At 36.5% G+C, this 24,432-nt stretch overlaps 1 protein-coding gene across 1 annotated transcript; it reads left to right on the top strand.

Annotated features, from left to right (window-relative positions):
- Positions 1–4,106: 4,106 nt before the first annotated feature.
- On the top strand, positions 4,107–20,785 carry LOC113119640 (F-box/LRR-repeat protein 20). The gene is made up of 15 exons (XM_026289251.1): positions 4,107–4,470; positions 8,265–8,326; positions 8,549–8,603; positions 8,845–8,919; positions 9,353–9,447; positions 11,588–11,656; positions 11,729–11,824; positions 11,907–12,033; positions 14,235–14,309; positions 14,409–14,539; positions 14,620–14,680; positions 14,787–14,831; positions 18,626–18,682; positions 18,959–19,171; positions 20,108–20,785. Exons 1-15 carry the CDS (start codon positions 4,429–4,431, stop codon positions 20,213–20,215), a joined length of 1,311 nt encoding a protein of 436 aa, XP_026145036.1. The 5' UTR covers positions 4,107–4,428; the 3' UTR covers positions 20,216–20,785.
- The last annotated feature ends 3,647 nt before the right edge of the window (positions 20,786–24,432 follow it).

Below are 24,432 nucleotides of genomic sequence, written 5' to 3'. Positions count from 1 at the left end.
AGTGACATGATTAAAGATTATGAAGAAGGAGGTCTTAAAACGATTGACTTTGATATTATGAATGGGGTCATTAAACTTAGATGGTTGCAGGCTTTCATTAATGATAAGTCCTCTTTCTGGTTTGAGATTCCTACTATCGTATTTAATAAATGTGGTGGCATAAGTTTTCTGCTGCAATGTGACTTTGAACTTTCGAAACTCCCTGTAAAACTTTCTGCTTTCCATCAACAAGTATTATTATACTGGAAATTGATTTTCAAGCATAATTTTAGCCCTCATAATATGTCAATCTGGAACAACAGATGTATAACTGTGAACAGAAAATCTTTGTTTATTGATGAGTGGTGGCAGAAGGGCATATGGTCACTAACACATTTAGTGGATAATGTGGGAAATATACTAAGCCATGTAGCTTTTTGTGGTAAATACAATATAAGTTGCTCTTCTAAAATGTATGAAAAAATTATCAAGAATATTCCATTACAGATGATTAAATTAGTAAGTGAACATCTGAAACATTCAAGGATAATACCTAAAGTACAAGAACTTATTATAGAAAATGTAAGCTTTGTTGACAGAAAATGTTCAAACAAATTCTTAAGAGACTGTTTAATACATCAATGTTTCCCAGGACCGGTATTAAGAAATTACATTTTTCGTCATTTTGAGAAGAAAGAAGTGTGTAAAATTAGGACCAATTTTCTTTCATTTCCTGTTAATCCTAAATGTAAAGAGGTGCACTTTAAAATTCTGAATCATATATATCCAACAAAAGAATTTTTAAGAACGAGATTTAATGTTGGGGATTCAAATTTATGTCAAATATGTAAGGTAGAGATAGAAACGGTTGAACACTTGTTTTTTCAATGCAGTTTGGTAAACAAATTTTGGAATGATGCATTGAGATGGATGCAACAAAGAATACCTGTAAGGTTGATACTGTCGTGGGAATTTATTAAATTTGGGCTATTAATAAAGGATAAAAAGGTATCCTATGTTATTAATAATGTGTTGCTTTTGCTGAAATTTTATATACACAAATGTAAATTTTTCAAAATCCCTCCAAAATTAGTGGTTTTTAAGGAGGAGTTTAAAGTATATTTGGAGACCGTGAGAAGGATGAAAAGTCCTAAAGCAGTATATTTGTACTCCTTATTGGAAGACTTTGATTTTATAAATTGAATATTGTCCTATTCCCCTACTTTATATATTTATTTGTTCATTTAACTTTATTTGTATTGTATTTAAATTTTTTCTTTTTCTTTTAGTTTTATTTTCACCTAGGCTTCAACTTTTCTTGCCTGCTGATGTGAAGATGTATATTGTGTTGTAATATTTGTATGTACGCTCAGGTTTGATTGTAAATCTGAAACTTCGAATGCCTTTTTTTGTTAAGGTTCAATAAATGTCAATAAAAAAAAAAAAAAAAAAAAAAAAAAAAAACGATCACAGAGCTTCGGCTCCGCTGATACATCCGCAGGTGGCACAGTAGACCTAGGACTACTGTCTGACAAAAAGCAGGCTGCAGTCGGGATTTTCCTTTCCTTAAAATAACGGATTGCTTTTTTAAAAAAATAACGAAGTTACTGATTACTTCCGCACGAAACTAACGCGTTAAGTTACATATTTCAGGAAAAAAGTAATTAGAGTACTCTAACGCGTTACTTTGTAACGCGTTACCCACAACACTGCTCATCAGTTACATGTTATTATTTGTTGTGGAGTTCATCTATAGTGCAATCAAAATGAAAGCAGACTACAAGTGTGTCACTTTTTGATTTGTATTTACTTGTTTTATTAAATTTTCTAAACGATAGTAAATTATTAGTGTTTAAAGATGTATTATTTAGAGTTGTGTTCTGACCTGAGACACAAGAAAGAGAGAAACAAAAATAAAGAAAAATGTTGCTATTGAACACAGAGAAAGCATTAAAACAACTACATATCATGTAATGTACATTCAAATTACATTACATGAATATGTTACAGTTATACTAAATCAACAGATTTGCAAACCGAAAAAATCTACGAAATCAACAAGTGAGACAAATGTGAGCTTTCAATTAATAATTTTCCAAACTTAACTAAATAAATGGAGGCAAAGTTTTTTAACTGCACGTTGATCACAAACCTCTGAAATCGGTTGATAAATGTGAACGTTATCGTGTTTTTATTCAGTAAAGCGAAATTATGGAGAAAATTATTATTATTCGCCCAGCATTCTGTTCAGTTTATATGTTTCAAATTAAAAGGCCATCATGAATTGAATAGTTTCACATTAAATCACATATGTTAAACATTTATATATAAAGTATATTTTATACAAGTGCAATAACAAGTCTCAGTTAGCTTAACGCAGTACACGTAGCAAGGGTTTTTAAAAAATACAAAAAGAAAAAGAAAACATAGAATAGAGCAAGCTAGTGTTAGAGGTCTTTTTGTATAATTGGATAATAAGTAAAAAGAAACTAGATAGAATACAAAATATTAGAAAGGAGGTTAGATTTTTTTTTTAAGAATAGAATTAGAATAGTGAGTGCTAAAGTTAGAGGATCAAATAAAGATGGAAGAGATGGCTTTTTAGCTAGTTCTTGAAGATGACTAAGGACTCAGCTGCTCGGATTGAGTTCAGGAGGTCATTCCACCAGGAGGGAATATTTCATTTAAAAGTCTGTAAAAGTGACACTGCTTCTTTGGGATGGCACAATCAAGCTTCTAGAGGTCACATAAGTCTGAAGCAATACATTTAAATGGGTGCAGAGCCAGCGGTGGTTTTGTAAGCAAACATCAATGCCTTGAATTTTATGCGAGCAGCTATTGGTAGCCAGTGCAAATTGATAAACAGAGGTGTGACTTGCATTCTTTTCGGCTCATTAAAAATTAATCTTGCTGCCGCGTTCTGGATTAATTGTAAATGTTTGATAGAACTGGCTGGAAGACCTGCCAAGAGGGCATTAGAATAGTCCAGCCTGGACAGAACAAGAGATTGAACAAGGAGTTGTGCAGCATGTTCAGAAAGAAAGGACCTGATCTTTAAGATTTAATATTTATTCTGTATTGATTAGAGGATTATTTGGTAATCAATCCTCTCTCTACACACACACACTCAAACACAGAGAGATAGATAGATAGATAGATAGATAGATAGATAGATAGATAGATAGATAGATAGATAGATAGATAGATAGATGAACCTTTTCATTTCTAGAACAGAAGTGCAGCAACTTTCCTCTGAATATTTTTTGTTATTTTTTATTTTTAAATCTTCATTTGCAGTATTTTACAATTATAACTTCATACATATTTTAGACCGGTGTCTTTAGGATGTATACAGTCAGGAGGTAGTTCTCTAACATTCGTGTCTGAAAATAAAATCTAGAAGATGTGCAAGATTTCAGTTTACTAAAGCATTCCATTTGGCCACATAAATACAGTGTAAACAGCTAAAATGTGTTATTGTGATTATAATATTAGTAAAAAAAATATTTTGGATGTTCTTAAATTATTTTCTCTGATCTAACTTTTTAATGTGATAAGTGTAACCGTGTTGCTGAACCATTCAATAGTGTCGTTTGTTTGGGAAAACGCTGCCTCGTGTTACCACCACGATTACGTCAAATGACATAGACAATCTTTGGGTTCCTATTGGCTACTAGCGTCGGAGGCGGGGCTAATGCCTCAAAACCGGAAATGAGCATAACAATAACGAGAGAAAAATGGTTTGCAGTCTGTACACTTTGCATTGTACAATAGGACACATATTTCACTTTTTATAAGTACTCTGTACACACTGACCCACAGAAATGTCTTGATATCCTCATCACGCCAAACAAACAAACTTTCAGTGTCAAACTATAAATAATACATTGAATTAATCTGAAAAGACATCGCTCACATATATTTTTTAATAAATGGATAAAATTCCAAGATTGGTAATATGTCATCTACAAAACTTGTAATATTTGATCAAAAATGACTCAAATTCAACCTTTAAGACGCTGAAAGTTATCCACAGACAATAATAACTTTAGACTTTGACTGCGGGTACTAACTTACCACACATACTAGCTTTAAAGTAACGTTACTACAAATGAATCCAGTCTGACAAATGCGTATGGATAGATAAAACTGCAATATTTATTATCAATATTGACTAAGGTGTCGTTTTCAAATGTGAAAACTGTCACATCTAGTTATGGTGAAGGTAAAGGGGAGGGGGTGATCCGCAACACAACACGAGATAAGCTTGATTCGTTCATACTTCAACCACTGGGGCTCTGCTGCATCTTCGCCGTATACCAATCGCGAGGAAATTAAGCGAAAACACGGCATGAGCTCGACGGAAACCAGCGGCACCGACGCATCTGCCTCCTTTTAATAACCGGACGCGCGTTTCATCTCCGGTCGACCGACTGTACCGTGTTCAGGATGGGCAAAGAGGTGAACGGCGTCTCTCGGAGTCGCTTCGAGGCAAGTAGCCACTGCTTATTTACAGATTGACATGTCGATGTAAACAATCGTGCGTTTTTACTCCTAAACGTCTTAAATAACGGAGGATTCTACGTGTTGTTGCTGTAGAAGAGGCCGAGCTTCCGCAATCATACATATGAGTTCAGCTCTTCTAATCACTTGACAGTCTGTAAAACACTTTCAGTAATGTATGTTGACCAAAGCCAACCTCAAATCCAGCGTTATGTCTCTTTTAAGTCGCTGTATTTTGTTTCTTGTCAGGTCTGCTTTGTGTCTGCTTGTATAAACACAACCATTGTTCCTAGCTTATAGAGTCACAAAAGGTGCTTTAATATATCCTCTGTTGTTTACGTGAAGCAACAGTAGGTTGCGAGCTACGCTTCGAAGGCTTTTCTAAATTAAACTGGTTAGCTGAGATTATAGGAGACGGATAATGGTGGTAGGCCCACAGGCTGAAGTGGGGAAGAAAAAACAGCCGGCCAAAACAAAAGCTGGATATATATACACGGGCCTTTACGGGTAAAAACACAAGCGCATCACAGCTCTTGACTACATAGGAAAGCTGGGACTTTACGCAAACATTTAGTTTGTTGCTTCACTCGAAGACACAAGATCAATCGTGTTTAAACAAGTTATAACTGTGTTTACATCGGGTGTGTCTCAAAACTTAGTGTGCTGACTACTTAGAGTGCGTGCTGCAGTTTTGGTCGTCTGTGATGCTGTCTAGGTAGGCGGCTTACTAGGTTTGACACACAACCATTGGCCATTGACACACATGGCATTGATGCTATGCTTTAATGTTGTGGGTAGTTGCTCTTAAAGATCAGATGTAGACATGCAATGTCTAAGTGAATACATTTTAGGCAGTTACTAAAGATTATTTTGTTATGTAATGCCCCAGTGTTGATCTACCCTGCATGTAATACGTTGGAATATAATCCTATCCTAACCAAAATTTACCATGGGTGTCCAGTTTCCACCACATTACCACAGGTGTTTAACTCTCTATACAGAGTATACACAACTTGAAAAGCCATTTTAACCATTCAGGGTGTGACATCACTGACAAATCACCAATCATTTTACATAGACTAGCTGTCCTCTTTGTATGACATTTAAATGTTTATTTCTGATAACAATTTCAGTGTGGTTGAAAAGTGACAGTGCCAAGCATAAAAGAATGGGATTTATTAAATAAACATTCAGTAATTACAATCAAAACACATTTATTTGTGATAAAGTTTGTGCATTTCTGAAAACTTATACTAGACACAAATGCCACAAAATCATGCAACTTCTGAAACTTTCTTGTTAACCTTTGAAGGACCTCCCATAATCATAATAGTTCATTATGACTTTACAATAATAACTAGGCCATTTAAATGGAAATTATGATTACTAGGTTCATTTCTGTTAAGATACAAGGCCTATTTGCAGTATTTCTATTGCAAAGACATGAATGCAATTAGTATTTAAGAAGCACTGCATTGTTACCGGCTTAGGCCTGTGTCTTTTTTTAGGATCTGAGTGATTGTGTGGACATTGTTCTGGTGACGGCAGCATGAGTTATATTTACAAGCGACTGACAGTTCATATTATGCTCAGTTGCTTGATTGTAGCAATATTGCCTGAAAATATGAATATAGCATACAACAATTTTACTGAGGAAACGGTTGTTTATGGGTCAACAGAAGGTTTAGCTGACAAAGATATCTAAGCCAGTCAGAGCTCTAGAAGCTGTTGCATACCATGTAAAAGGAAGTGAGTCACTTTTTCTGGTCATTAAAAGTTAACTAATATAACAGAAATTTCATTCATTAAAATTGTAGTCGGTAGGAGTCAACTGTATAATTAATGAGTGCAATGATAATCAGAAAATATTCAAACAGGTGACATAAACACTTGCCTGCTGAGAACCAAAACTACTAAAATGGAGAAAAAAAACCTAATATATATATTTTTTTTCATTTTAATTAATTTTTTTTTGATCGTAAAGTATGACCTGCACTCATCTTTGTGTGGTTTTCACCCATGTAAAAACAATTAGAGGAGACATTTCGATATAAAAGGGATCTGGTCATGAGAAAAGTCATCTGGCGACATACAGTGTTTCAGCTGAGCTGGAAACGAGTGATCAATCATTCCTGGTTTGTAACAGTTTGCAGTCAGACATCACACGGCTCATCCTCAAACAAACAAACAGATGGAAGGTTGCTCCATACAGCCTGGATAATAAAGAATAGCTGTAAGCTATCTCACACATTGTTTGTTTGTCTTTCTCAGCTGAGTCAATGCTGTAAAGGAACGGTTCACCCAAAAATGAAAGTTCACTCATCATTTACTCCCCCTCATGTCATTTCAAACCTGTAGTGGCTTTCTTTCTTCTGTGTAACACTAGAAGAGCTTTAACAGAATGTCTAAGCAGTTTTTCCATGACAATGAAAGTGAACAGTCTCTGGAGTGGTGAAACTGTAAAAATATGACTTAATATTGGCCTGTTCACAACAAAAACGAACCATAAAGATGACAGTAACTGTATTAGCGTCCACACTAATGTACGGTCGGTTTATTATAAGCACACACTGCATGATGCTTGATCTCTTTAATGTCAGGTGGATTCTGATTGGCTGTCAATGTTTTATATGTTCTTCATTCTGAAAGTGATTCCAACGATCTTGTTCAACCCTGTCATTATCTGTAATACATTTTCTGTGTTAATTAGTGAATTTTGACAAAGAGGCATCAACAGACTGCTGCGATCAGATTCTTGTTCAGATCGAGATGGGGTCATAAAAAGATATCAGTGATTTTGTGTTTTAATAATAAACTTTTTATGCATGCTCCACTATTCTTGGATGTGAGGTAGACACTTCTTAAAAAAGGGAACATCCGGTCCAGTCTGAATTATTCAGCAGGACAATCTGTATCTCTTGTTACCACTTGGAAAAAAGGTTTTGTGGTTTGTTGGGAGCAAGATAAGGTAAATTTCGTGTAGTATCTGGCACAAAGTCCATCCTGTAGGACAAAAAAAAAATAGAATTTGTGATTGAAATTATAATTTTCTTTTCCAGAAAAATTTGATTTGTGTAATTGTTTGTGTTAAAATGCATTCTGCACTACTGCCGCTTTACAGAAAGTGACAAAAAAAAGTATCCTTAGCTTGAAACATTATGTCTACTTTAAATTAGTTACTCCAAAATTAGAAAAAATTAATTATTCTTTTATTCATCAGAACAGATTTTGAGAAATTTAGCATTACATCACTTGCTCAGCAATGGATCCTCCGCAGTGAATGGGTGCCGTCAGAATGAGAGTCCGAACAGCTGATGAAAATTCTGAATTTGTTTCTTACAAACACAGCTCTTTGTTTCACAAGTGAATGTGAATTGTTATTTGTATCAGCTTTTTGGACTCTCCTTCCTACGGCACCCATTCACTGCAGAGGATCCATTGCTGATCAGGTGAACTGATTATGAATGGAAAATATAAAAATAAAAGCTAATAAGTCATTATTAATCCATTGCTGCACATTTTAGGAAGCAGTAACTGCCATTTGTGTAACTTGACAGTTATTTCAGTAAAATCGATTTGATGCATAATGCTTCAAAGAACCTTGTTATAAAACGACAGGCTCAGTTTTTTCACATAAGAATATAAAAGACTCTTGTGGTCACAGAAGTATTGGCTTGTTGTTGTATTGTTGAAAGTGTGCATTTTGCTGTAAAATCCTGTTGCTGACCTTTGAACTCATGAGCCACACAGTTTTCTAAATGCATGCCTTTCTGTCTCCTCAGATGTTCTCCAATAATGACGAGGCTGTTATCAACAAGAAGCTGCCGAAGGAACTGTTGTTACGGTTGGTGTGAAACCCATTCAGCACTTCTCTCTCTTCCTGCTTCATTTCCTTATTTTAATAACGATCTTAATCATCTCTGTCTTCTTCATCTCTCCTTGTCTTTGCTGTTTTTAGAGCGTAGACTTGTTTTCGAACGAACAGAAATGACGAAGACTTTGATGACTCTTCTATCCCAGCTTTTTGTTAATGATTTTTGCTAATAGTTCTGATGTCTTCCTGCAGAATTTTCTCATTTCTGGATGTAGTCACACTTTGCCGCTGCGCACAAGTCTCCCGAGTAAGTGTGTGTTGTGGCACGATAAGTGTCTGTTTTGACATTTGCTCATTTCACCCTTTTAAGAGCCTCTAAGACTATAACATGAAATATTTAGTGGATTGAATGTTGCTTGCAGTGATACTTCGTCAGGATATAAAGCTACTTTTGAATGGCTGTCTATGGAGGGATTTTTTTTTTTTTGCGACTATTTTATTCTAAGTGGATTGAGTTTCTGTTTCTCATTTTCCCTCTCTTTTCTCAGTCATGGAACGTGTTAGCCCTGGATGGCAGTAACTGGCAGCGCATTGACCTCTTTGACTTCCAGAGAGACATTGAGGTGAGTAGACAGTAGTTGCTCTTAAGGCCCCCGTATTTACTGCAAATGAAAGTTAATTTTCGTTCTTCATTTTGGGGCAAAAAGAAGTTCGAAAAGGCTGAGCGATGATTTCAAACTTTTCCACACCCCTGCGCTGATGGAGGCGGGATGTAGATTAATGTAAACATGTCGCAACGCTCGCGAACTCGAACGAATTCCCCCAGAAAGTTTGCTTTGGTCAGCTGTTTCGCACTGCTGAAAATAACTAAAAACTAAGTTTGTTTTGGCCTGATTTTGTTCAAAATTATGTCATATCTGTTCGTTCTTTGATTTCGTTTGAAGAATAATGGGGCCTTTAATCTGGACAGTCCACATTTTGTTCTGAATACTGAAATACAAGGGATTTCAGGCAGTATTTAATACAAAAGTGGCTAATAAATCTCTGTATTTACAGGGCCGTGTGGTGGAGAACATCTCAAAACGGTGTGGAGGCTTCCTAAGGAAGTTAAGTCTTCGAGGATGTCTGGGGGTTGGAGACAGCGCTCTCAGGTGGGATAGAGGGACAGATGAATGCTTATCTGTGAAGAGCACATTTTCACAACCAAAAGAAGAAACTGTTCATTCTTGAAGACCCTTTTGAAGATGGGGGCACAAAAAAACCAAGACTCCAAGACTTTTTTTTTAAATACATTTACATGTATGCATTTGACAGAAGGTTTATCCAAAGCAATTTACACTGCTGTTCAGAAGTTTGGAGTCAGTACGTTTTTGAACCAAAGTGAAGACATTTATAATGTTTTTGTTCTTTGTGTTCATCTAAAAGCATTATGAAAAATGCATCACACTTTCCCCAAAAATGCAAAGCAGCTCAACTATTTTCAGCACTGACAATAATAATGTTTTTTTTTTCATCAGCATATTGAATGTTTTTGGTTGATCATGCGAGACTGAAGACTGGAGTAATGATGCTGAAAATTCAGCTTTGCATCATAGGAATAAATTACAATATTCAAATATAAGACAGCTATTTAAAAAGCAGTCATATTTAGCAATATCACAATATTATTTCTGCAATATATTTTTTGAATGAAAAGTAGAAAAAATCTTACTCACCCCAAACTTTTAATATGGCAAATTTGATCGGTTCAATATTTGGGCTTGTGTGTTGCATTAAAAATGCTGTCAGTGATAAGGTGTTGTGAGATATCATTTAGTAAATACTTTCTGCGTAAAGAATTTTGATTTCTGGTTTAGCAACATAAAAAAAGCTGGATTTGCTTATTGTACCTTTGCATTCACTTCCAGAACAAAAACTTACTGATAATGTACTCACCCCCTTGCCTTCCAAGATGTTCTTTCTTCATTCATGAAGAAATTATGTTTTTTGAGCAAAACATTTCAGGATTTCTCTCCATATAATGGATTTCTATGGTGCACCTGAGTTTGAACTTCCAAAATGCAGTTTAAATGCAGCTTTAAATGGCTCTAAACAATCTCAGCCGAAGAAGAAAGGTCTTATCAAACAATCAGCTATTTTCTAAAAAAAAAAAAAAAAAAAAAAAAAAATATATATATATATACAATTTACTGTATTTTCCGGACTATGAGTCGTACTTTTTTTTTCATAGATTGGCTGGTCCTGTGACTTATAGTCAGGTGCGACTTATTTATCAAAATTTATTTGACATAAACCTAGAGAAGACATTACCTTCTACAGCCGCGAGGGGGTGCTCTATGCTGCTCACTGCTCCTGTAGTCTACCACTAATAAACATAGAGCGCCCTCTCGCGGCTGTAGATGGTAACGTTTTCTCTTGGTGCTTGGTTCTAAATAAATGCGACTTATAGTCCAATGTGACTTATGTTTTTTTCCTCGTCATGATGTATTTTTGAACAAATGCGACTTATACTCAGGTGCGACTTATAGTCCGAAAAATACAGTATATACTTTTTAACCTCAAACGCTTGTCTTGTCAAGCTCTGTGTCAACTCAAGCTTTTTTCCGGTTCATGACAGTTAAAAACTCCCATCTAATTTTCTCCTCCAACTTGAAAATCATCCTACATCGCTGCAGAAGTACCGACCCAGTGTTTACAAAGTGAACATGCAAAGATCAAACACCCTTTATAAAAAATGATAAAATGAGATGGGAGTTTTTAGACCTACCCTGTCTTCAACCAGAAAAAACTGAGTTCACACAGCGTTTAAGGTTAAAAAATAAATGAATTGTAATTTTTTTTTGGAAAATAACAGATTGTTTCACTAGATAAGAACCTTCTTCTTTGGCTGGGTTCTTTTAGAGCCATTTAAAGCTGCATTTAAACTGCATTTTGGAAGTTCAAACTCGGGACACCATAGAAGTCCATTATATGGAGAGAAATCCTGAAATGTTTTGCTCCAAAAACATAATTTCTTTACGACTGAAGAAAGACATGAACATCTTGGATGACAAGGGGCTGAGTACATTATTTGTAAATTTTACTCTCTATTTAAAGTTTTAACGTAAAAACCTTACGTTAATAGTTTTAGAGCAAAGAACACTTCAGTTTATTTTGTCACTTTGTTCTTGATGTTGTCTGCTTTCCATTCTGAAAGACGTTACATTTATACTCAAGACAATTATTGCAGCTTGAAAGGAAATTCAAGCATTGTTTAATGTTTCATATAAAATGAGTTTTTGTCTTTCACAGAACGTTTGCCCAGAACTGCAGAAATATAGAGCTGCTCAGCCTCAACGGCTGCACCAAGATCACTGACAGGTGAGAGAAAGATGCGATGTGTGTGGAAATGGTTGTTGATCTCTGTTAAAACTTCTTTCTTTCTTTTTGCAGTACCTGTAACAGCTTGAGTAAATTTTGTCCCAAACTGAAGCACCTGGATCTTGCCTCCTGCACCTCGATCACAAACCTGTCCCTCAAAGCTCTGAGGTCAGCGTTCATGGATGCACACACTTGCTGGTTATGCAGAATGCTTCTCTAGGGCTAAATGACTCTGTCTGTGTCATTTTAGCGAGGGCTGTCCATTGCTAGAGCAGCTGAACATCTCGTGGTGTGATCAGGTGACCAAAGATGGCATACAAGCGCTTGTGAGATGCTGTCCAGGACTCAAAGGGCTGTTCCTCAAGGGCTGCACACAGGTAACTCATGTTCAAGCTTTCTTCACTGTCCCTTTCTGTGTTATTTAGACACAGTTATAGCTAGCTTTTTAATAAATCTTTAAATGTGAGATGTGTGTCACTAGCACTGTCCACCCCCACAGTACTGTTAACTAAAAATTAAAGATCTGGAAAAAAGAGAAATAAAATTAATTACTAGCTCTTCTCCTCAATGATATAACTGTTAATAAAAGCTAAAACCATTATTTTTGGTCATTTAAATAATGCTGTAAAAAAGGAAACATTTAAAGGGGGGGGGGGGGGTGAAATGCTTGTTTTCACTCAATATCCTGTTAATCTTGAGTACCTATAGAGTAGTACTGCATCCTTCATAACTCCAAAAAGTCTTTATTTTTATTATATTTATAAGAGAAAGATAGTCTGTACCGATTTTTCCCGGAAAAACACGACCGGCTGGAGGCGTGACGTGTGGGCGGAGCTAAAGAATCACGAGCGCCGGTAGGCTTTTGCGTTGAGAGCATGTGGAAGCTGTGACATTACCGTGAGGGAAAAAACATCATCCCAGACAAGCCATGGCTTATCTGATGGTGGAAACTTTTACTGGCACTGCATAGGTCGGTGTCACATTGATTAATGAAGACGGACAGCTTCCAGAGCCAATCAGCAGACAAGAGATTGACAGCCAGGGAGGGAAAAAGCGAGAGAGAGAGCAGGCACTCACAGGAATTTATGGATGTAACACAGTCAGATTCAGCTGTTTATTTATGATCCAGAATCAGATCCCGAGGCTGTAACTGAACGAGAGCAGCATCAGCAACGACTCGCTCCGAGCGGGGCTCGAACCTGGGTCTCTGGCATGGGAGGCGGACGCACTAACAAGAAGGCAGAGATATTTGAAGCAGTTTTACTCACCGCCTGCGGTTCCAACACACGATCGTGGCCCTTTTTCGTTGGGACTGCATTATCCTTAAGAAATAAATGATATGCAAGTCTGGCGTCAAACTGGGTCTTGTTTGTAAAACAAGCATCTTCGAAATGCAGGGAACAAACAAAAACACTTGCACAACTCCGTTGATGCTCTGTAAAAATAAACTCCATCCACTGGTCCCTTAATGCTGTTTTTTTTTTTTTGGTAATCTGTGCAAGGTTGTCTAGCCCTGGCAACCAAAAACACACTCCTTTTGTGACATTTCGCGACGCTCTCGCTCTGATCAGTGAATGTCTCTGCTCTGCTATACGGGAGCGCGCGCTCTTCCGGCAGAAGTGCCTCAGGATCCACACAGAGCCATACTCTAAAAAAACTTTCCGAAACTTGTGACAAACCGGAAGGAGTATTTTGGGAACAAGAATACTCCTTCAAATGTTTAACTTAATTTTTGAAACTTTGTCCATGTTTAGCATGGGAATCCAACTCTTTAACAGTGTAAAAAACTCAGTTTTGATGAGTCTTAAAAAAAGAAAATAAAAAATTTAGAAGACAAAACGAAAATTAGAAATGTTGCTTTTGGCTGCTGACTGAATTAAGCTGAAATTTATTGGCTTACTACATTTAGTAATTGCTAAAACTGAAATAAAAATTTAAGCCATATATAAAAACTAATAAGAACTAGAAAGCACATAACCGAATTACTTAAACTAAAATAGAAATAGAAAACATAATATGAAAATGTAATTCAGAATGGTAATAAAATTATATAGTCCTGACTCAAATGCATGCATTGATTAAAACAAATTAAAAGGTTAAATTAAGCAGAAATAAAATAAATATTCAAATTATTGATGCAAAAACAAACAAACATAAATGTTAAAAAAATAATGAAATAAGATTTTTTTTTCAGTTAATTGAAATAAGTAGATGCTAAAATGACCAAAACTAAAATATAAGAAATATAAATAAAAGCACATAAGAAATTTTCTGAAACATAAACTAAAATAAATAAAATGAAAATATAGAAATTGAAGCACAAATTGAATGGGCCTAAATTGTCAGATAACCTAAAAAATTTGATTAATATCAGGGTTAACTGTTTTCTGGGATTTTTCATACAATGGCAACCAGACAGGGACAAGAAAATAAATGAATGCTTAAAAAAATAAATAGGCATGAAACGACACGAGGGTGAGTAAATAATGACAAGTTTTATTTTAGTGTGAACTGTCCCTTTAAATCCATTCATTATCTGTCTCTCTCTCTCTGTCTCTTATGTTTTCTCTCTTCATAGTTGGATGATGAAGCACTTCAGCATATTGGAGCACACTGTCCAGAGCTGGTCACACTCAATTTGCAGACGTGTTCAGTAAGTCGCACACATTCAGTCGTACAGGGGTCGGGCGGGTGTGAATATATCCTGCGGGTGAGTTCCTCATGCAGCTCTGTCTGTGTGTGAATCGAGCAGCAGATCACAGATGAAGGTCTCATAACCATCTGTCGCGGGTGCCATCGGCTGCAGTCTTTATGTGTGTCCGGCTGCGCAAACATCACAGACGCTATTCTCAATGCCTTGGGCCAAAACTGCCCTCGCCTCAGGTGTGTAACCCACACATCAGCTGCAAGCCCGTTTTTCTCCTCTTTTAACCGATGCATCATTGATCTCTGTGTCTGTGTAGAATATTAGAGATGGCTCGCTGCTCTCAGCTTACAGATGTAGGCTTCACCTCACTAGCGCGGGTGAGTAAACTTTCCCACAGCTCAGACCTCCCTCCAGAGCTTCTAACAACACAAATCCAGCGTGTGGTTTGATCTTCTGTTCTCTCACGCTTTCATTTGTTTCCAGAATTGTCATGAATTAGAAAAGATGGATTTAGAAGAGTGTGTACAGGTAAGTCACTGTGGTTTGGCATTGAGAGTAATGAATAATGATGTTCAAATATTGTTACATGCAGTATTAAATGTTTTTAATTCTTAACGTGGAACACTGCATTTGATAAAACCCTCTGAAATATTTTTTGTTGCCCATTGAAGTGATTAGTCACTTTTAAAATGGGTGAAATTTGAACGGTGACTCTTTAAGAGAAGGAACTTGAAAAGTATGGATTATTTTCTTTATATAAAAAGGAATTTGATATTTTTTTTAATAAATATTTGTGATCAGTTAAAGAGCAGGAAATATAAAATAAAAATCGTATTCATAAAACATTCTTTGAGCAATATTTTCCAAATTATAAAAGTGAAAACCTTATAAATGTTTGAAAAGGTTTTAAATCGTAAGCCTGAATGCGTTTTTTAAATAAAATCTTTAGTTTTTATGATCATTGTGTTATTGTCTAATACTACTAGATGTGGAATCTTGTTTCTACCATGGAATAAAACATAAAAATTGTGACTTTTTGTCTCACAATTCTGGGCAGTGTTGGGGCTAGTTACTCAAAAAAGTAATATATTACATATTACATATTACTCTCAAAAATAGTAATGCCTTACTTTACTTTATTACTCCCTGGAGAAAGTAACTAGTTATATTACTAGTTATATTACTAGTTACATCTTTTTTTCTTAATTACTCTATGATTGCCTGAGATGCATCAGATGGAGGGAGAACATACAAAGGAGGAGTGTTCTTTAGGGTCTTTATCAGTGGCGGCTCCTGCCAATTCTCTCAGGGGGGGGCAAATGTTTGCTCTATTAATGAGGATAGGTCACCCATTCAATTGATAAATTAACGGGTAGTTAAAGATGTAAAGGGAACCGAACTACTGTAGTATTAATTAAAAATAAACTGACATTAGGAATCAATCTCTTGCACTCCTTATTTTTCTATATCCGTGTTAACACTATTCAGCAGCATATGAAGACTAACACCAGGATGTGGTTTTTCCAAAAAATACTTTTTACTTTTCGATTTCAGTTTAATAAGAAATAATTGAAGTCACATAAATCACTGTTTACACAACTCACTTATATTACTGCTCGTCAGTACACCTGTTCTCTAATCAGCGGTTAATTCCATCAGGTGCGTGATTTCACATTGAGCAGCTGTTACTACACAGAGCCGTTATTAACTGAGAAGATGCGCAAATCCACGTTCATTTTCAGCGTTTATTGGCACGGTTGTATGAACATATGGTTCACGCACCTGATGGAATAAACCGCTGATTAGAGAACCGGCTTTACTGAGATGCGCATTAACGAGCGGCCGATCGTGATCGGAGCACCCCTACAAAATAATTACTGAATCTCCACCCGTCGAAACTAGCTTTCTGTTGCTGGGAACCTTCCTCTGAAAAAGAGCTTGCCGTTGTTGACGCTTCCATTTTCCCCATCTGTCTGAGCGTGCCGCTCTGCTGCCGGCTGTCGACCAATCAGTGATGGTAAATGATACCTCGTGCCAAACCCAGACCAATCACTGTTCCATTCACGCCCTCCTTCCCTTCCCTTCTGTTCTCTGTGTTGTGTGCCTTGTGTGTGATGAAGGTGCTACTGGCAAATGTAACGCAAGTAACTAGCTTGGGAAAACTGTAATAATATTACCATTTTCAGACGAGTAATGCCTTACACTACTAGTTACTGAAAAAAGTAATATTATTACAGTAACGCGTTACTTTGTAACGCGTTACACCCAACACTGATTCTGGGGGATAAAAGATGAAAACTCAAGAATTGAGAGATACTGTATATATAAAAATAGAATTTCAAGTTATAAATCAGAATTTGGGAACATACACTAACTGAATTCTTGCAATTCATGCCTCAAGCATGAGTTTACATCTTGCAGTTCTTTTTTTAGAATTGCAGAAAATATTTTGAGTACCACTTAGATTATAAAATATGCTTTCATTAGTAATCTTATTTTAAGATAAAATAACTTAATATTATTTCCAGTTTTGTATTTTATAAATGACTATATATTTTGATATACAGTATTGTTCAAAATAATAGCAGTACAATGTGACTAACCAGAATAATCAAGGTTTTTCGTATATTTTTTTATTGCTACGTGGCAAACAAGTTACCAGTAGGTTCAGTAGATTCTCAGAAAACAAATGAGACCCAGCATTCATGATATGCACGCTCTTAAGGCTGTGCAATTGGGCAATTAGTTGAATTAGTTGAAAGGGGTGTGTTCAAAAAAATAGCAGTGTGGCATTCAATCACTGAGGTCATCAATTTTGTGAAGAAACAGGTGTGAATCAGGTGGCCCCTATTTAAGGATGAAGCCAACACTTGTTGAACATGCATTTGAAAGCTGAGGAAAATGGGTCGTTCAAGACATTGTTCAGAAGAACAGCGTACTTTGATTAAAAAGTTGATTAGAGAGGGGAAAACCTATAAAGAGGTGCAAAAAATGATAGGCTGTTCAGCTAAAATGATCTCCAATGCCTTAAAATGGAGAGCAAAACCAGAGAGACGTGGAAGAAAACGGAAGACAACCATCAAAATGGATAGAAGAATAACCAGAATGGCAAAGGCTCAGCCAATGATCACCTCCAGGATGATCAAAGACAGTCTGGAGTTACCTGTAAGTACTGTGACAGTTAGAAGACGTCTGTGTGAAGCTAATCTATTTTCAAGAATCCCCCGCAAAGTCCCTCTGTTAAAAAAAAGGCATGTGCAGAAGAGGTTACAATTTGCCAAAGAACACATCAACTGGCCTAAAGAGAAATGGAGGAACATTTTGTGGACTGATGAGAGTAAAATTGTTCTTTTTGGGTCCAAGGGCCACAGGCAGTTTGTGAGACGACCCCCAAACTCTGAATTCAAGCCACAGTACACAGTGAAGACAGTGAAGCATGGAGGTGCAAGCATCATGATATGGGCATGTTTCTCCTACTATGGTGTTGGGCCTATTTATCGCATACCAGGGATCATGGATCAGTTTGCATATGTTAAAATACTTGAAGAGGTCATGTTGCCCTATGCTGAAGAGGACATGCCCTTGAAATGGTTGTTTCAACAAGACAATGACCCAAAACACACTAGTAAACGGGCAAAGTCTTGGTTCCAAACCAACAAAATTAATGTTATGGAGTGGCCAGCCCAATCTCCAGACCTTAATCCAATTGAGAACTTGTGGGGTGATATCAAAAATGCTGTTTCTGAAGCAAAACCAAGAAATGTGAATGAATTGTGGAATGTTGTTAAAGAATCATGGAGTGGAATAACAGCTGAGAGGTGCCACAAGTTGGTTGACTCCATGCCACACAGATGTCAAGCAGTTTTAAAAAACTGTGGTCATACAACTAAATATTAGTTTAGTGATTCACAGGATTGCTAAATCCCAGAAAAAAAAAATGTTTGTACAAAATAGTTTTGAGTTTGTACAGTCAAAGGTAGACACTGCTATTTTTTTGAACACACCCCTTTCAACTAATTGCCCAATTGCACAGCCTTAAGAGCGTGCATATCATGAATGCTGGGTCTCGTTTGTTTTCTGACAATCTACTGAACCTACTGGTAACTTGTTTGCCACGTAACAATAAAAAATATACTAAAAACCTTGATTATTCTGGTTAGTCACATTGTACTGCTATTATTTTGAACAATACTGTATACTGTATATTGTATATCATTATTTTTAATATTATCATTCAAATGATTTTGTATGTTCTTTTGCACAGAAATCAATGCAAACATGCAACAATGTAATTATCACATGGCTTTCTATTTTCTCTATAGATTACAGATGGAACGCTCATCCAGCTATCTCTACACTGCCCTCGACTCCAGGTTCTGGTAAGGATTAAAACACAAAAGTGTACCAAAAAAATGGCACTGCATATTTTAAAGTCAGCATTTTAAATGCCTGTTATAGATCTTACTATGACCAGTTAATTTATGCATATGTTTTTGTCATTTCATATAATCACAATCCAGAAGAAAAAATCGGTCACTATTTCTGTTTGATCATGACTTTATTTAGAGCTGTCAATTTGATTTAGTGTGATCAATTATTAAAAAAAAAAAATCAAAGGAGAAAAAGACCACGGATTTCTTGTTTATGTGTTGCAGAGTTTGTCTCACTGTGAGCTCATCACTGATGATGGCATCAGGCAGCTGGGCAGCGGACCCTGCGCTCACGACCGACTGGAGGTGATCGAGCTCGACAACTGCCCGCTCATTACAGACGCGTCTTTAGAGCATCTGAAGACCTGTCACAGCCTGGACCGCATCGAGCTGTACGACTGTCAACAGATCACCCGCGCCGGCATCAAGCGCTTGAGGGTGAGCCCTGCAGTCTATTATTGGTCCTAAATGTAAAACCTTGTAGGTTCTAGATGGAGGACTCATTTGCACTGCTCAGTATGGTCCCAAGAATTGGGTTTAAATGGGTAAAGAAAATATTACAAGTGCAGATATTTCACACAATATTTCATTAGACTAAATCATGTAAATTGGGATCAATTCACTGTGATTTTGGTTCAGTTCATAATAAATAAAAAAATGGTTCAAATATAAATGTAACTGGAGGGAGAGATTAGTGATTTGTTTTATTTTAACTGTTGTAGTTAAATTGTAGGATTGTTTTTGGACTATTGCACGTTTTTATAACCTAAAACAAATATAATATAAAAATCATACAATATAAAATTGTTCAAAATTGACCAAGAAAATAACAGAACAAAAAAAAAGTGTTTACTATCCATTGACTATTATAGTAGTAATATTTTGAGTTGGCTTTTATTCACATTTTTTAATGTAATTTATGTGCATTTCCTGTTTTTATTGCTTATAAACATATTTCTAATTATCTTTTTTTCCCCTGTTTTAGTCATCTTGGCATATTTTCTGTATTTAGCCAGTTTTTCCCTTTAATATTCATAGTTGATTTGATTTCAGCTCAAACTCCTTGTAAGAAAACCAGCACAGATTGTGACACTAGAGGGCGCTAACACAACAGTTATTGACCTCAAAGTGGCTAGATATGATCTATCTGACATGTATCAGATTAAACTTTGGTTGTTTTTGCCACCATGCAGAATTGCTGTATCTGTTGACGTTTATTTATGGTAACATTGAGTTTTAACATTTTAGCCTTCACTATTTTTCATAAATACGCAGTCTTATAGGGTGGGAAGTTATCTCATGCTAGTGAGCTTCCTGCCAGGTGTACATCCACAATTTTTCAATCATTTTCCTTTTTTCTTGCATCCTCTGTAGACTCACTTGCCCAACATTAAAGTCCACGCCTACTTTGCACCCGTGACTCCGCCTCCATCGGTGGGCGGGAGCCGCCAGAGATTCTGTCGCTGCTGTATCCTTCTATGATGTAAAACGGACTGTGCATCTTGACCTCTCACCCCCCGATCTACCTAGAGCACATGCTGGTGGGTCCCCGGGTCAGATCGGATGGGAGTGACGGAGAGACAAACCCCACACCCACTCATGAGCTTTAATCAACACTACAGTCCATTCAGTGGCTTTATACAAGACTTGTATGGTAATTAAAGTGGACGATTTGGGGAATGTGCTACTTTGCTCATCACAAACTATTAGGAGAAGAGAACAGTGGGGCTTTTATGAGAAATATACGGCCACTACAAAATGTCATTGTGGTTACGCAGTCGCTGATGTTCCTTGTTTTGGGATGGACCACCTCAGTTTGATTCAAGATTATGGTAGACAGGAGACGATCATACAGTAACCAGCTCATGGATTCATGCCTCATCTGTAACACACAGTAACGGTGGTCTTTAACCTGTGAGCCCCTGAGGAGCCCAGCTTTGAACACACATTCAGACACATCTCTCACATACACACACACACACACAGATCGTCTGTGTTGCTCTCAGTGGCTTTGTTAAACTTAGAGCAGAGACTGAATATTCTCAAAGCATGATTGTCTTCCGAGTCTTTTCTTCAAATAAGTCTTTACATGAAAATCTCTTTCGGAAGGGGTCTGAGTTTCAGCCGGCCGGGTGGAGAAGCAGGGGAAGATGTGAGGTTAAAGTAAATGAGGTGAGAGGGAAAACGGGAACTGTATTGAGCTGATGAGTGTGTGTCACGCATGAGATTACAGCATCTTGTGTGTGTGTGTGTGAGTGAAAATCTGTCATTCATGATCATGGAGAGAACGGCAGTGGGCTTCATTCACGAAACAAGCAGAATGAATTTCTCTCATAAATCCATTAGTTCACCTATGAGCACTTTTGGCCTTGTGGTCTTTAAGAAAAGAAATGCCCTTGAAACACACTTTTTTTTTTTTTTTTTTTTTTTTTTTCACGTTCATGAATTAATTGAAATGCATTAAATGTAATTGAATACAATATGTAATAATGATTTAATGAATGATTTTCATAGTTTTTAAATATCAAAATATCTATAAATGTAAATAAAAGACATTAGTAGATGAAAACAAACTGTGAAGGCCAGATATTAAAGCTGTAAAGACCATTTTAAATATGCCAGTGAGATATAGAAGTCTGACAGGTTTAAGCAAATGGAAATGTCTGAAGGAATGTTGTTACACAGAAATGAATTTGGTCTTGTGTTTCATGAATGATGCCGGAGGTGTTCGCATCTGTTTTTTCCCATCAGTTTCTGTAAACAGATTTCCTCATTGAAATGAGTTGCAAATTACGTCAAATATTTCAGTAGGGCTTCATGGGAGGTGATGTGGTGGCCTAAAAGCTTTACATTTTTCAGATAATTATAATACTTGATGAAAACTGCAATTACATTAAGCCACTTTTACTTTAAATCACATTCAGTTTCTTCAAAAAGTACTCCCACTAGTACACTTCAGACCGAGAGCCCAGCGGCTGGGATTAACACTGAACACATCTGGTTTCTGTCACACACTTTCGTAGAAAGTATTTCAGCAGATCGGAGTTATAAATGCAATAAAAGCCGTATTTTGACGTAGGTTTTCAGTAGGTTGTGATGGTATGAGACGTGTAGATGTCATCAGGTGCTTTGTCTTTTTCTTTGCTGATGTTCCGTCAGGTTTATTCTACACCTTCTATTCATTCTGTCCTTGTGGTTTCTGCTCTCGACTTTGTCCGCAGCACATAAGGCACATCCTAACTTGCAATCAGAGATCTGTTCTCTTTGACCTTGACGTGATCATTTTTAGGCGTGTGTTTTGTGACACACTTCTGTGATTTTACTGCCACTTTTAAAGTGATATTACACCCAAAAATGAAAATGATGTCCCTCAAGTTGACGGCAGCCATTGACTTCCATAGTTTTTGTCCATACTATGGAAGGCAATGGTTAACGTCAACTACTTTACCAGGACTGTGCGCAATACCTTCTTTTGTGCATGAGAAGAAACAAACTCCTACAATTTAAGGATGAGTACAGTTTTGGGTGAACTATCCTTTCAATCATTTTTGTGGCACCTGAGATTCTTCATATTGTATGCATATGTAAGTTATTAGTTCTGCTGCAAGCAACTTTAACAGGTTTAAGACAATCGGAGATCAACAAAATGATTTTAGAGCTAAACAAAGGTGAATTCTGATTCACATAAAACAAACTTCACAGAGACAAATTGCAGCCCAAGTGCACGAAAACCAATTCTCTGCTTTCTCCAGGCATGCATTCAATTTCAGGAAGTATTTACATTAACAACACCTGAGTCATTTTGGAGAAATAAGGCCACTTCCTCCATTCCAACGGTTCCGGTCTAATAGCCATGGAATTTGTCAATATCATTTCAAGGTCATATTTCATTCTTCAAAAAGTAGGGGTTTTATGTTGTCCATAAAGAAATGAAGCTTATTTTAAGAGAAATATGATTTCTGCATTGTGAATTGTTTGTCCATACAGTTAAGGAAACTCAATTATAATTATACACTTGGATTAATTGGGTATTCTTGATGAAAATGGCCTTACAAAGAGTTTAGGGTGAAATGTGGCTTTGAAAAGTTAAGGTGAAAGTGATAGTCCACCCAAAAATGGAAATTGTCATCTTTTACTCGCCCTCAGTTTGTTTCAAATCTGAGTTTCTTTCTTTCTTGTTGAACAAAAAAGAAGAGACTTTGAAGAATGTTGGTAACCAAGCGGCTGGTAGCCAATGAACTCATTTTGAACTTGGTGGCTACCGTCAGCTGTTCAGTTACCAGTATTCTTCAAGGGATCATCTTTGGAGATTAAGAGATGAAAAACGGTTAGAGGGGTGAATGATGACTGTGTACTATCACGTTCGCACATCGCTGACATCCTGTACATGCCGTTTACACATGACTAGCTGTCACACTTTGCTTTGTGGAATGCCACTTGGGAAGTTTGTAAACTAATGAAACCGTTCAGTTCGTTACTAAAAACATGATCTTATCAAAATCTCAACAAAGTTTAGGACCGTGCCGAGATGTTCTATTCTTCTTCCTGCCAATAAGATAAGAGCCAACAGCAATGCTTAGTCACTTTTAGATTTCCTCACCAGCTCCAGTGTCCCTTCCTCACATTTGTCTTTTATTAATATTGCAGTTAAGTGAGAAAGTGAATCCCAAACAGTTGCACAAAGTCAAAATATGACCTGTGTACCCCCCATAATACAAGTATTGTCATTTTAAACTGTATAGTGTTACAGAGTTCACCATACCGGCAAGGCCTCAAAACATTGACATCATTTCTTTATAGTCAACAATACCCTAAATCTTAATCATCAATGCAGTTTGTTTCACGTTATGTTTAAAAAAAGGCCTGGCCCTTGTTCCTGCATTTGGCTGTTTTATTGGATTTATCCTCATCTTTGATGCCCAATAAGTTCTGTCCTTTTCTTTTCCATCTATTTTACATTCTCATACACACACACACACCACACACACACTCTCAATCAACATAGTTACCGGTGCACTTATTTTCAATGAGTGTGTTGAAGTCTGATTTTAAGACACCCAGACAAATGTACAAATCTGGGGGTCACAGTTTGAGAGGATAAAATATGTGATCAGGGCGACGTGGACATGAACTCTGATTGATGTTGGTCCTTGGGGATTGAAACCTTCACAAAGACTGTATTATATATATAAAAAAAAAAAAAAAAAATATATATATATATATATATATATATATATATATATATATATATATAAAATTAACCAATATAAATGGATATGGCAGTATGAATAAATATATAACTATATATTGTTAAGAGCTGTGTGAACTTCTGTTATTGTTTGGCCGGATGCTTGTCACTTTTTCACAAGGTTGACATGGAGGTTCAGAGACAATGAAATAGTTTTTAAAGTGATCTTCATATTTATGAGCATACATACCAAGTAGTATATTATTCTGTTAAGAATAATAATTATAGGGGGAAATGAATCCACCTTACAAACAATCTAAAGCAGTGTATGATTTACCTCCAGTGCTTTGCTTCTCCAAAAGAGGACAGTAAACGCTCTTCCTGAAGTAAAAGCCCAACTCTCTTTACACCTCAATGATAAAGTGCTGACTCATGCAAGCGAATGAACCACACCTTGGGGATTTTTATGACACAAACAATGCACTGGTTTGACCTGGATCAAAGCAGCAAG

The sequence above is a fragment of the Carassius auratus genome, chromosome 19 (assembly GCF_003368295.1).
Source record: "Carassius auratus strain Wakin chromosome 19, ASM336829v1, whole genome shotgun sequence".
NCBI lineage: Eukaryota > Metazoa > Chordata > Actinopteri > Cypriniformes > Cyprinidae > Carassius > Carassius auratus.
The sequence above is the reverse complement of the archived record's forward strand: the minus strand, read 5'-3'. Positions and strand labels throughout refer to the sequence as shown.

Coding starts and splice junctions, on each gene's coding strand:
- LOC113119640 (XM_026289251.1), top strand. CDS start 4,429: ATGGGCAAAGAGGTGAACGGCGTCTCTCGGAGTCGCTTCGAG. Junction 8,327..8,548: donor CCGAAGGAACTGTTGTTACG/GTTGGTGTGAAA, acceptor GTCTTCCTGCAG/AATTTTCTCATTTCTGGATG. Junction 14,540..14,619: donor CAAAACTGCCCTCGCCTCAG/GTGTGTAACCCA, acceptor GTGTCTGTGTAG/AATATTAGAGATGGCTCGCT.